The following is a 15,603-nucleotide window of genomic DNA, read 5'->3' on the forward strand; positions in this document are numbered from 1 at the left end:
GGCAACAGGACAATCCAATTCCTTTCTCATGATGCCTCAATGATGAACAGCCACTTGAGATACATGGTAATAAAGGCATTTAACTCATCAATATATTTTCCCTTTTTCCTACATTATGCAAAACTCTGAAAAAGTTGAGCATTGAGTATAGCATAAAATGACAAGAGCTGAAATTCTGTGTTTTGTGAGAAAAAAAAGGCAACCAAAAAGTTTAACCAGATGCTTCCTTTTCTCTATGTAAGTTTAAGTTGCATGTGTGTGTATAGACTTGGCATTCCAACTCCTAATTACTGTAGCAATCTTTAAAAATTCATTTTAATTAAGGTAATGAGCTTTTCTTATATGAGTCTTACCTGGTTAGGTTCATATACCATTAGTCTGTTCTGATATTGTGCCGTGTTAGTTACTCCACCTGTAATGGATTAACACGTGTTAGGCTTTCATGAATAAGAAATGGGATATTCCAACATGAGAATGAGATACAATTAAAGGAAAATTAGCTACTGCTGAGGGTCTGTTTGTATACCCTCGTGGTGAACCCACGACATAATTAAGAAGCTTATTGTTGAAGCAGTTGCATTTTCAAGAAACATTTCAGAAGCGATCCAGCTGAGAGCAAGCAACAAGTATGCTGAGATTTCCAGGAGGCCCCCAATTTTGTCAAGCTGCTCTGCATGGCCAGAATGAAGGGCGAAGTATGGTGAGGGAGTGGGAGCAAGCATAGCGCACTTAGACAAATCTCTGTACAGGTTATGCTGGGGCAGAGTTATATGGAAAAGTCTTGTCCTTAGCTACCTTGGTAATTTTACAGCTCTAGTCTTATGTGCACTAACATAGTGATATCTTGATGTCTCTTTGGAAGACCCATATCTAAGAAAATACATTACTTATCAAAAGAGATCTAGAGCCAGTGCTGTCCAACAGAATATAATAAGAACCGCAAACAGGAGTTACATATGCCATTTTAAACTTCCCAGTGTTCACATTAAAAAGTAGTGCTCCCGGGCTTCCCTAGTGGCGCAGTGGTTGAGAGTCCGCCTGCCGATGCAGGGGACACGGGTTCGTGCCCCGGTCTGGGAAGATCCCACATGCCGCGGAGCGGCCGGGCCCGTGAGCCATGGCCGCTGAGCCTGTGCATCCGGAGCCTGTGCTCTGCAACGGGAGAGGCCACAACAGTGAGAGGCCCGCATACCACAAAAAAAAAAAAAAAAAAAAAAAAAAATAGTGCTCCCTTATCTGTGGGGGACACATTCCAAGGCCTGCAGTAGATGCCTTAAAGTGTGGATAGTACCAAACATATATATATTTTGTTTTTTCCTATACATACATACCTATGATAAAGTTTAATGTATAAATTAGGCACAGTTAGAGATTAACAACAATAACTAGTAATGAATTTGAACAATTATAACCATGTACTCTAACAAAAGTTATGTAAATGTGGTATCTCTCTCAAAATACCTTACTGTATTGTACTCCTCCTTCTTCTGGTGATGACGTAGATGATAACCTACTTGATGAGATGAAGTGAGGGGAATGATATAAGCATTGTGACATATCATCAGGCAACTACTGACCTTCTGACAGTACGTCAGAGGAAGGATCATCTGCTTCAGGTGACCCTGGGTCATGGAGCCATGATGCTGTCAATGGTTAAATGTCAAAAGCAGACCATGTCAGTGTTTGGGGATCTGGAGCATGATGGAGTGGAATGGCACGAGATTTCATCATGTTATTCAGGACAGTGCACAACTTAAAACTTCCGAACTGTTTACTTAGGGAATTTTCCATTTAATATTTCCAGACCATGTTTGATTGTGGGTAACTAAAACCACAGAAAGCAAAACTGCACATAAGGGTGAACTGCTGTGTAGCCAAAGTATTACCATTTCAACATAAAATTAATAAAAACTTATTGAGCTATTTTATATTCTTTCTTTCATACTGAGTCCTCAAAGTCCTGTGCATTTTTGACACAGAACAAGTCAATCCAGATTAGCCACACTTCAAGTGCTCAATAAGGTAATGAGCTTTTCTTATATGAGTCTTACCTGGCTACTAGCTACCATATTGGACAGCGCAGATAACAGCTGCTGTTATTCTCAACTTTTTTGAAGCCCTCTTGACAACAGCTTAGATCCAAAAGACTTGAGACCTTCTGCTAGACCAAGAACCACTAAAATCCTATCACAATTCTAGCTAAGATTCTCCCATTTGTCCTCATACTTCTTTTCACATTTGGGGTGTACACTGAGACCTGTAAAACCTAGAAATTATTGATTCTACTTTAATTTTTATGACCAAATGGAAAAACTATAAAACAACACATAAAAGAGCACAGTGAGAAAATAACACTAGTAGATATTAAATATTAGGTAGTAAAATAACAGAAATATGAGAACCCCCCAAAAAAATCTATCTTTAGAAATATTGCCCTATACAGAGTTCTAGATGCTAGCGTAAAATGAATAACATTCTTATTTTAATAAGTATGACAAAGGAGCAACTCATTTTGCAATAAAGATCTAAAATTGAGCCAAACTATAAGTTTCATAGGGAAATTTTTTGATTTTAAAAAATGTGTACTGGGGCAGGATCAAGAAAGCAGAGTAGGAAGATCCTGAGCTTACCTCCTCCCACAAACACACCAAAACGGTAACTACAAATCTCTGAGAATGACCTGAAGACTAGCAGAACAGATTTTCTGCAACTAAGGATGTTGAGATGAGAAGTAGGGACACAAATGTAGCCTAGTCAGAACCCACACACTGGGTACAGCAACCACAAGTGGGAGGGATATCACAACCACAGTGGTGGTAGCCCCTGATGAGCAAGGAGTCTGAGCCCCACATTGGGATTCCCAGCCCAGAGGACCTGCACCAGGAAACAAGCCCCAATAATGTGCAGCTTTGAAAAACAGTGAGGGTTATATTCAGGAGAGCCAGAGGGATGTGGGAAACCGAGACTGCTCTTGAAGGGCTTGGACACAAACTCACTCACTCCAAGTCCCAGTGCAAAGGCAGCAGCTTGAAAAGTACCTGGGCCATATGAGAAGGAGATTCACTGACTAATTTTAGGGCATGTGCCAAAGGAGCAACAATCTGGTGGAACTTTCTCTAGGAACAGAAGTGCTGGCAGGCATCTTTTTACTGTCCTTCCACCTAGCTGGCCCAGCACAGGTGGGCACCATTTTTGTCACGCTCAGTCAACCTAGCTAACACCATCCACCCTGCCCCAGCATCCCTTGAGGATCAGCCCTGCCCAACCGGCCTGTCTCAGCTGGCCCCTCCAAAGCAGCTCCTGCCTCACCCTATCAAGTGAGCTGCTCCATCCAGCACTGACCGGTGTCTCACCAAGGTATCTGCCACACTGGAGACCAGTCCCATAAACAGTGCACCTGTAACAGTCATGGCCAGGCCTTGCAGCCACTCATGCTGGGGGCCAGCCCCACCCACCAGCACACCTGCACCAATCACAGCCCAAACAAAACAGGAAGGCACAGCTATCCCACACAGGGGAAACCCCTAGAGTTCCTGGCTCGGGTAAGCAGGGGAGATTGCACCACTGAGCCCCATAGGACACCTACATAAGGCCACTCTTTCAAACGGAGAGACCTAGCTGATATACCTAATACAAAGAAACAACCACAGAGAGTTAGGCAAAACGAAGAGACCTTCCAAACAAAAAGAACAAATCCTCAGAAAAACAACTAAACAGTATGGAGATAAGCAAATTACCAGATAAAGAGTTCAAAGGAATAGCCAAAATGATGCTCACCAAACTGAGGAGAAGAATGGAGGAACACAATGAGAACTTTCAACAAAGAGAAAATGTAAAACAGAACCAATCAGAACTGAAGAATACAATAACGGAAATGAAAAATACACCAGAGGGAACCAACAGCAGATGCAGAAGAATGGATCAACCAACTGGAAGACAGGGTAGTGGAAATCATCCAATCAGAACACCAAAAAGAAAAAAGAGTTTAACGGACCTCTGGAACAACATCAAGCTTACTAAAATTCACAACAAAGGGGTCCCAGAAGGAGAAAAGAGAGAAATGGGGACAGGAAACCTATTTGACGAAATAATGGTTAAAAAACTTCCCTAACCTGATGAAGGAAACAGACATCCAAGTCCATGAAGTACAGAGTCCCAAACAAGATGAAACCAAAGAGACCCACACCAAGACACATTACAATTGAAATGTCAAAAGTTAAAGAGAAGATATTAAAAGCATCAAGAGAAAAACAACTAGTTACTTACAAGGGAACCCCCATAAGATAATGAGCTGAGTTTTCAGCACAAAATTTATAGTCCAGAAGGAACTGGCACAATATATTCAAAGTACTGAAAGGAAAAAAACTTACAACCAAGAAGACACTACCTGGCAAGTTTATCTTTCAGAATTGAAGTAATATCTTTCAGAACTGAAGAGTTTACTACACAAATAAAAGCTCAATGAGGGCTTGCCTGGTGGCACAGTGGTTGAGAGTCCGCCTGCCGATGCAGGGGACACGGATTCGTGCCCCGGTCCGGGAAGATCCCACGTGCCACGGAGCAGCTGGGCCCGTGAGCCATGGCCGCTGAGCCTGCGCATCCAGAGCCTGTGCTCCGCAGCGGGAGAGGCCACAACAGTGAGAGGCCCGCGTACCACAAAAAAAAAAACCTAAAGGAGTTCATCACCACTAAACCAACATTACAAGAAATGTTAAGGGAATTTCTTCAAGCAAAAAAGAAAAGGCCATAACTAGAAACAAGAAAATTATGAAAGAAAAAATCTCACTGGTAAAAGCAAACATACAGTAAAGGTGGATAAGAACCACCTACAAAGCTAGTATGAAGGTTAAAAGACAAAGGTAGTAAAATCATCTATATCTAAAATAATTAGTTAAGTGATACACAAAATAAAAAGATGTAAAAGATAACATCAAAAACATAAAATGTGGAGGATGGACAAAAATGCAGTGCTTTTAGAATGCACTCTAATTTAAGTGACCATTAATTTAAACAGCTATAAACAGATTGTTACTACAGGAACCTCATGGTAACCAAAAACCAAAAACCTGTAACAAATACACAAAAAATAAAAAGAAAGGAAAGCAAACATATTACTAAAGAAAGCCACAAGGGAAGAGAACATAGAAGAAGAAAGAAGAGGGAAGAACTATAGAAACACCCAGAAAAAAATTAGCAAAATAGCAATAAGTGCATACCTATCAATAATCACTTCAAATGTAAAGAGACTTAGTGATCCAATCAAAAGAGGGTAGCTGAATGGATAAAAAAAACAAGATACACACACACACACACACACACACACACACACACACACACACACACACACACACACACCCTATAGGAGAATCACTCCAGATCTAAACACACACACAGACTAAAAGTGAAGGGATGGAATAACATACTCCATGTAAATGGAAATGAAAAGAAAATTGGGATAGCAATACTTATATCATACAACATAGACTTTAAAACAAAGACTGCAACAAGCGACAAAAAAGGTGTTATGTAATAATAAAGGCATCAATCCAACAAGAGCATATGACACATAAATATTTATGCACCCAACACAGGAGCACCTAAATACATAAAGCAAATATTAACATACATGAAGGAGATATTGACAGTAATACAATAGTAGGGGACTTTAACACCCCACTTGCATCAATGGATAGATGATCTAGACAGAAAATCAGTAAGGAAATATTGCCCTTAAACGACACATGAGGCCATACAGCCTTAATAGATACACAGAACCTTTCATCCAAAACCAGCAGAATACAGATTCTTTTCAAGGGCACATGGATCATTCTTCAGGATAAATCACATTAGTCCACAAAAAAGTCTCAATAAATTTAAGGAGATTTAAATCATTATCAAGCTACTTTTCTGACCAACAACAGTATGAAACTAGAAATCAATTATAAGAAGAAAACTGGAAAAAACACAAACACGCAATAGATGAAGAAAAAGAATTTGACAAAATTCAACATCGATTTATGTTAAACACTCTCACAACAGAGTGGGTATAGAGGGAACATACTTCACCGTAAAAAGGACCACATATGACAAACCCACACCTAACATAAATCCAAGGTTAAAAGCTGAAATATTTTCCTCTAAGATCAGGGAGAAGATAAGGATGCCCACTCTTGCCACTGTTATTTAACACAGTATTAGAAATCCTAGCACTAGCAATGGGTGGGGGGGAGAGAGGAGGCATTCAAATTGGAAAGGAATAGGTAAAACTTTCACTATTTGCAGGTGACACGATACTTACATACAGAAAATCTTAAAGACTCCAACCAAAACACTATTAGAACTAATAAATGACTTCAGTAAATTTGCAGGATACAAAATTCACATACATAAATCTTCTGCATCTATGTACACTAATAACAAACTATCAGAAAAAGAAATAAAGAAAATCCCATTTTCAACTGCATCAAAAAGAATAAAATACTTAGGAATAAATTTAACCAAGGAGGAAAACACCTGTACTTCTGAAAACTATAAGATACTGATGAAAGAAAATGAAGATAACACAAATAAATGGAAAGACATACCATATTTACTCATGGATAAGAAGAATTAATATTGTTAAAATGTCCATACTACCCAAAGCAATCTACAAATTAAATGCAATCCCTATCAAAATACCAATGGCGACTCCCTCTTGCGAGAGCACCAGAATCACAACTAACTGCTGAACAATCATCGACAGGAAGACACTGGAACTCACCAAAAAAGATACCCCACATCCAAAGACAAAGGAGAAGCTGCAATGAGACAGTAGGAGGGGCATAATCACAATAATATCAAATCCCACAAATGCTGGGTGGGTGACTCACAAACTGGAGAACACTTATACCACAGAAGTCCACCCACTGGAGTGAAGGTTCTGAGCCCCATATCAGGCTTCCCAACCTGAGGGTCCAGGAATGGGAGGAGGAATTGCAAGAGAATCAGACTTTGAAGGTTAGCGGGATTTGATTGCAGGACTAAGACAGGACTGCGGTAAATAAAGACTCCATTCTTGGAGGGCACACACAAAGTAGTGTGTGCATCAGGACCCAGGGAAAGGAGCAGTGACCCCACAGGAGACTGAACCAGACCTACCTGCTAGTTTTGGAGGGTCTCCTGCAGAGGCGGGGGGTGGCTGTGTCTAACCGTGGGGACAAGGACACTGGCAGCAGAAGTTCAGGGAAGTACTCCTTGGCATGAGCCCTCCCAGATTCCACCATTAGCCCCAACAAAGATCTGGGTAGTCTCCAGTGCTGGGTCACCTCAGGCCAAACAACCAGGAAGGAGGGAAGCCAGTCCCACCCATCAGCAAACAAGCGGATTAAAGTTTTACTGAGCTCTGCCCATCAGAGCAACAGCCAGCTCTACCCTCCACCAGTCCCTCCCATCAGGAAGCTTGCACAAGCCTCTTAGATAGCCTCATCCACCAGAGGGCAGACAGCAGAAGCAAGACGAACTACAATTCTGCAGCCTGGGGAAGGAAAAGCACATTCACAGAAAGATAAGACAAAATGAAAAGGCAGAGGGCTATGTACCAGATAAAGGAACAAGATAAAACCCCAGAAAAACAACTAAATGAAGTGGAGATAGGCAACCTTCCAGAAAAAGAATTCAGAATAATGACAGTGAAGTGATTCAGGACCTAGGAAAAAGAATGGAGGCAAAGATCGGGAAGATGCAAGAAATGTTTAACAAAGACCTAGAAGAATTAAAGAACAAACACCTAGAAGAATTAAAAAACAAACAAACAGAGATGAACAAAACAATAACTGAAATGAAAAATACACTAGAAGGAGTCAATAGCAGAATAACTGAGGCAGAACAACAGATAAGTGACCTGGAAGACAGAATGGTGGAATTCACTGCCACAGAACAGAATAAAGAAAAAAGAATGAAACGAAATGAAGACAGCCTAAGAGACCTCTGGGACAACATTAAACGCAACAACATTTGCATTATAGGGGTCCCAGAAGGAGAAGAGAGAAAGGACCCGAGAAAATATTTGAAGAGATTATAGTCGAAAACTTCCCTAACATGAGAAAGGAAGTAGCCATCCAAGTCCAGGAAGCACAGAGAGTCCCAGGCAGGATAAACCCAAAGAGAAACACGCGGAGACACACAGTAAACAAATTGACAAAAATTAAAGACAGAAAAATTATTGAAAGCAACAAGGGAAAAACGACCAATAATATACAAGGGAACTCCCATAAGGTTAACAGCTGATTTCTCAGGAGAAACTCTACAAGCCAGAAGGCAGTTGCACGATATATTTAAAGTGATGAAAGGGAAGAACGTACAACCAAGATTACCCTACCCAGCAAGGATCGCATTCAAATTCGAGAGAGAAATCAAAAACTTTACAGACAAGCAAAAGCCAAGAGAATTCAGCACCACCAAACCATCTCTACAACAAACGCTAAAGGAACTTCTAAGTGGATAACACAAGAGAAGAAAAGGACCTACAAAAACAAACCCAAAACAATTAAGAAAATGGTAAAAGGAACATACATATCGATAATTACCTTAAATGTGAATGGATTAAATGCTCCAACCAAAAGACACCGGCTCACCGAATGGATACAAAAACAAAACCCATATATATGCTGTCTACAAGAGACCCACTTCAGACCTAGGGACACATACAGACTGAAATTGAGGGGATGGAAAAAGATATTCCATGCAAATGGAAATCAAAAGAGAGCTGGAGTAGCAATACTCGTATCACATAAAATAGACTTTAAAATAAACAATGTTACAAGAGACAAGGAAGGACACTACATAATGATCAAGCGATCAATCCAAGAAGAAGATATAACAATTATACATATATATGCACACAACATAGGAGCACCTCAATACATAAGGCAACTGCTAACAGCTATAAAAGAGGAAATTGACAGTAACTCAGTCATAGTGGGGGACTTTAACACCTCACTTACACCAATGGACAGATCATCCAGAAAGAAAATTAATAAGGAAACACAAGCTTTAAATGACACAATACATCAGATAGATCTAATTGACATTTATAAGACATTCCATCCAAAAACAGCAGATTATACTATCTTCTCAAGTGCACATGGAACATTCTCCATTATAGATTACATATTGGGTCACAAATCAAGACTTGGTAAACTTAAGAAAACTGAGATCATATCAAGCATCTTCTCGGACCATAACCCTATAAGATTAGAAATCAATTACAGGGGAAAAAAAACATAAAAAACACAAACACCAGGAGGCTAAACAATACGTTACTAAATAACCAAGAGATCACTGAAGAAATCAAAGAGGAAATCAAAAAATAACTAGAGACAAATTATGATGAAAACAGGATGATCCAAAACCTATGGGATGCAGCAAAAGCAGTTCTAAGAGTGAAGTTTATAGCAATACAAGCCTACCTCAAGAAACAAGAAAAACCTCAAATAAACAATCTAACCTTACAACACCCAAAGGAACTAGAGAAAGAAGAACAAACAAAACTCAAAATTACTAGAAGGAAAGAAATCATAAAGATCAGAGCAGAAATAAATGAAATAGAAACAAAGAAAACAATAACAAAGGTCAAAAAAACTAAAAGCTGGTTCTTTAAGAAGATAAACAAAATTGATAAACCTTTAGCCAGACTCATCAATAAAAAGAGGGAGAGGACTCAAATCAATAAAATTAGAATGAAAAAGGAGCAGTTACAATGGATACTGCAGAAATACAAAGCATCCTACAACACTACTACAAGCAACTCTGTGCCAATAAACTGGACAACCTGGAAGAAATGGACAAATTCTTTGAAAGGCATAACCTTCCAAGACTGAACCAGGAAGAAGTAGAAAATATGAACAGACCAATCACAACTAATGAAATTGAAACTGGGATTAAATATCTTCCAACAAACAAAAGTCCAGGACCAGATGGCTTCATAGGTGAATTCTATCAAACATTTAGAGAAGAGCTAACACCCATCCTTCTCAAACTCTTCCAAAAATTTTCAGAGGAAGGAACACTCCTCTGCAAACTCATTCTATGAGGCCACCATCACCCTGATACCAAAACCAGACAAAGATACTACAAAAAAAGAAAATTACAGGCCAATATCACTGATGAATATAGACGCAAAAATCCTCAACAAAATACTAGCAAACAGAATCCAACAACACAGTAAAAGGATAATACACCATGATCAAGTGGGATTTATCCCAGGGATACAAGGATTCTTCAATATATACAAATCAATCAATGTGATACACCATATCAGAAATAGAAGAATAAAAACAATATGATCATCTCAATAGATGCAGAAAAAAGCTTTTGACAAAATTCAACACCCATTTGTGATAAAAAAAAAAAAAAACTCTACAGTAAGTGGGCATAGACGGAACCTAGCTCAACATAATAAAGGCCATATATGACAAACCCACAACAAACATCACTCTCAATGGTGAAAAACTGAAAGCATTTCCTCTAACATAAAGACAAGAATGTCCACTCTCGCCACTGTTATTCAACATAGTTTTGGAAGTCCTAGCCATGGCAATCAGAGAAGAAAAACAAATAAAAGGAATACAAATTGGCAAAGAAGAAGTAAAACTGTCACTATTTGCAGATGACATGATACTGTACATAGAGAATCCTAAAGATGCCATGAGAAAACTACTAGAGCTAATCAATGAATTTGGTAAAGTTGCAGGATACAAAATTAATGCACAGAAATCTCTTGCATTCCTATACACTAAAAACAAAAGATCAGAAAGTGAAATTAAGGAAACAATCCCATTCACCATTGCAACAAAAAGAATAAAATACCTAGGAATAAACCCTCCTAAGGAGGTAAAAGACATGTACTCAGAAAACTATAAGACACTGATGAAGGAAATCAAAAATGACACAAACAGATAGAGAGATATACCATGTTTTTGGATTGGAAGAATCAATATTGTGAAAATGACATACTACCCAAAGCAATCTACAGATTCAATGCAATCCCTATCAAATTACCAGTGGCATTTTTTGCAGAAGTAGAACAAAAAATCTTAAAATTTGTATGGAGACACAGAAGACCCTGAATAGCCAAAGCAGTCTTTTTTTTAAAAAAATAAATTTATTTATTTTTGGCTGTGTTGGGTCTTTGTTGCTGCGCACAGGCTCTTCTCTAGTTGTGGCGAGTGGGGGGGCTACTCTTCATTGCGGTGCACAGGTTTCTCATTGCGGTGGCTTCTCTTGTTGCGAAGCCTGCATCTCTAGGTGTGCAGTCTTCAGTAGTTGGGGCTCGCGGGCTCCAGAGTGCAGCCTCAGTAGTTGTGGTGCACGGGCTTAGTTGCTCCATGGCATGTGGGATCTTTCCAGACCAGGGCTCGAACCCATGTCCCCTGCATTGGCAGGCAGATTCTCAACCACTGTGCCATCAGGGAAGCCCATCCAAAGCAGTCTTGAGGGAAAAAAACGTAGCTGGAGGAATCAGACTCCCTGACTTCAGACCATACTACAAAGCTACAGTAATCAAGACAATATGGTACTTGCACGAAAACAGAAATATAGATCAATGGAACAGGATAGAAAACCCAGAGATAAACCCACACACCTATGGTCAACTAGTCTATGACAGGAAGCGTAGGATATACAATGGAGAAAAGACAGTCTCTTCAATAAGTGGTGCTGGGAAAACTGGACAGCTACATATAAGAGAATGAAATGAGAACATTCCCTAACACTGTACACAAAAATAAACTCAAAATGGATTAGAGACCTAAATGTAAGACCAGACACTATAAAACTATTAGAGGAAAACATATGCAGAACACTCTTTGACATAAATCACATCAAGCTCTTTTTTGATCCACCTCCTAGAGTAATGGAAATACAAACAAAAATAAACAAATGGGACCTAATGAAACTTAAAAGCTTTTGCAAAGCAAAGGAAACTACAAACAAGACTAAAAGACAACCCTCAGAATGAGAGAAAATATTTGCAAACGAATCAAAGGACAAAGGATTAATCTCCAAAATATATAAACAGCTCATGCAGCTCAATATTAAAAAAAGAAATAACCCAATCAAAAAATGGGCAGAAGACCTAATCAGATATTTTTCTAAAGAAGACATACAGATGGCCAAGAAGTACATGAAAAGCTGCTCAACATCACTAATTATTAGGGAAATGCAGATCAAAACCACAATGAGGTATCACCTCACACCAGTTAGAATGGGCATCATCAGAAAATCTACAAACAACAAATGGTGGAGAGGGTGTGGAGAAAAGGGAACCCTGTTGCACTTTTGGTGGTAATGTAAATTGATACAGCCACTGTGGAGAACAGTACGGAGGTTCCTTAAAAAACTAAAAATAGAATTACCATATGACCCAGCAATCCTACTACTGGGCATATACCCAGAGAAAACCATAATTCAAAAAGACACATGCACCCCAATGTTCATTGCAGCACTCTTTACAATAGCCAGGTCATGGAAGCAACCTAAATGCCCTTCGACAGACGAATGGATAAATAAGATGTGGTACATATATACAATGAGATATTACTCAGCCATAAGAAGGAACAAAACTGGGTCATTTGTAGAGATGTGGAAAGATCTAGAAACTGTCATACAGAGTGAAGTAAGTCAGAAAGAGAAAAACAAATATCGTATATTAACGCATGTATGTGGAATCTAGAAAAATGGTACAGATGAACCGGTTTGCAGGACAGAAACAGAGACAGAGATGTAGAGAACAAACATATAGACACCAAGGGGGGAAAGTGGTGGTGGTGGGGGGGGTGTGTGTGTGATGAATTGGGAGATTGGGATTGACATGTATACACTAATATGTATAAAATGGATAACTAATAAGGACCTGCTGTATAAAAAAATAAATAAAATAAAATTCAAAAGAAAGAAAGAAAAAGAAACAAAATACCAATGGCAGTTTTTATAGAACTGGAATAAATAATCCTAAAATTTGTAACAAACCAGAAAAGACCCCAAATAGCCAAAGCAATATTAAGAAAGGAGAACAAAGCTGGAGGTATCACACTCCCTAATTTCAAACTGTACTATACAGCTATAGTTATCAAAACTGTATGGCACTGGTATAAAAACAGACACATAGATCAATGGAACAAAATAGAGAGCCCAGAAAGAAAGCCATGCTTCTTTTGTCAATTAATCTATCAAAAAGAAGCTAGAAATATACTTTGGGTAAAACACAGTCTCACTGATAAATGGTGTTGGTAAAATTGGACAGGTACATGCAAAAGAACGAAACTAGACCACTTTCTTATACCACACACAAAAGTAAACGCAAAGTGGATTAAAGGCTTAAATGTAAGACCTGAAACCATAAAAACTGCTAGAAGAAAACATAGGCAATACACTCTTTGATATCACTCTTAGCAGTATTTTTGAATTTGCCTCTCCAGTCAATGTAAACAAAAGCAAAAAAAAAAAAAAAAACAAATGGGACTATATTAAACTAAAAAGCTTTTTCACAGCAAGGGAAATCATCAACAAAACAAAAAGGCAGCCTCCTGAATGGAAGAAGATATTTGCAAATGATATATCCCATAAGGGGTTAATATTCAAAATATATAAATAACTCACACAACTTAATATCAAAAAATAGACAATCTGATTGAAAAATGAGCAGACAACCTGAACAGATATTTTTCTAAGGAAGAAATACAGATGGCCAACAGACACATGAAAAGATGCTCAACATCACTAATCAACAGGGAAATGAATCAAAACCACCTCACACATGTCAAAATGGCTATTACCAAAAAGACAAGAAATAACAAGTGTTGTCAAGGATATAGAAAAAGGGGACTTTTGTGCACTGTTGGTGGGAATTTAGGTTGTTGCAGCCACTATGGAGAACAGTATGGAAATTCCTCAATAAATTAAAAACAGAACTACCTTATCATCCAGCAATTCCATTTCTGGGTATTTATCCAAAGAAAACGAAAACACTAATTCAAAAAGACATATGCACCCCTATGTTTATGTTCATTGCAGCATTATTTACAACAGCCAACATATGGAAGAAACCTAAGTGTCCACTGATGGATGAATGAATAAGGAAGATGTGATATATGTAATGGAATATTACTCAGCCATAAAAAAGAATGAAATCCTTATATTTGTGACAACACAGTTGGATCTAGAGGGTATTATGCTAAGGAAAATAGTCAGACCAAGAAAGACAAATACTGTATGATTTCACTTATATGTAGAATCTAAAAAACAAATCAAACGAACAAACAAAACAAAACAAACAGATTCATAGGTACAGAGAACTGGTGGTCACCAGAGGGAAAAGGGGTGAAGGATTGGGTGAAATAGGTGAAGGGGATTAAGAGGTACAAAATTCCAGTTATAAAATAAATAAGTCATGGGGATGTAATGTACAGTATAGGGAATACAGCCAACAATACTGCAATAACTTTGTATGGTGACAGTTACTAAACTTACCATGGTGCTCATGGTAATGTATATAAATGTTGAATCAATATGTTGTAAAACCTGAAATTACCATAGTATTATATGTCAAATGTACTTCAACTAGAAAATTAAAATAAAAAAATTAAAAATAACTTTAAAATGTGTACTATTATAATATTGACCAAGGTGGCCTTAACATTCCTCTCAGCTTAACTGAACTTTAGACAGGCTTCTTCCTGTCTCTGGCCCCTGACCTCCCTTTACTTACAGCATTTATTTTTAAAAAACTTGCAAATTCTTTCTCTCTGCCTCTTTGAGATATAAATCATTTAAGAAGCTTCTTGCAAGTTTTACAACCCAGGAATATCTTCCTCAAAGACCTGAGAGCCATGCCATTGAGATGTTATCATCAAGGAAGAGAATGCTCCTATCTCCCAGGTTCTGTGGAGGCTAGGAGCCTAACTCCAATGGGTACAAATCAGCAAACACAAATGGCCTAACCACAGAGAAAAACATTTACAAACTTAGGGTAACTGAATGTGCTCAACGCATCACACTGATCAACCTTCTTCCAAAAGTACTTCAGTATATTTCTACCAGCTCACCCCAGTGCTTAAAAACCCTATTGTTTTTCAGAGGAGTTGATTTCAAACTGCATTCTGGTCTCTCTCCCCTAGTGCAATAGTCTTGAATAAAGTCTTCCTTGTCTGTTTAACTGTGTCCACTATAATTTTTGCTTTGGCAATTCAAATACTTTGAATGGGTCACTACTATCAACTCCATGGCCAGAAGTCAAGTCAACCAGACCCCGGAGAATTAGTGCATCAACTTAACTAAAGTGTGATAATCAATCAGTACTAATGGATACATAAAGGAGAGGGAATCTGTCCAGGCCAATCATTACTGTCTCATTCAATCCCAGTAAGGAGAGTATATCTTTCATGTAATTGACCATAGCTATTATTAACTGGAAGGCTTTTTTTTTTTTTTAAAGTTCTCTCTGAAGCTTGCAACCACTTTCAAGATCAAGGAAAGTTTTGTCTGCAGAAGAAATCCACAAAGAACAGAGAGAAATGAGCTTCCTGCCCTCAAATAAAGTCTTCTCTGGATTTCTCACTAAATGTCTCA

The 15,603-nt window shown here is 38.5% G+C and overlaps 1 protein-coding gene across 2 annotated transcripts in view; it reads right to left on the reverse strand.

Annotated features, from left to right (window-relative positions):
• The window catches only part of KLHL32 (kelch like family member 32), a 231,872-nt gene that overhangs the window by 26,916 nt on the left and 189,353 nt on the right, over positions 1-15,603 (reverse strand). For both annotated transcript variants that reach the window (XM_060030213.1, XM_060030212.1), the window contains exon 8: positions 354-412. In XM_060030213.1, the coding sequence (XP_059886196.1) occupies positions 354-412 (59 nt within the window). The remainder of the gene's footprint in view (positions 1-353; positions 413-15,603) is intronic.

This window comes from Delphinus delphis, chromosome 14, assembly GCF_949987515.2.
Source record: "Delphinus delphis chromosome 14, mDelDel1.2, whole genome shotgun sequence".
NCBI classification, from domain to species: Eukaryota; Metazoa; Chordata; class Mammalia; order Artiodactyla; family Delphinidae; genus Delphinus; species Delphinus delphis.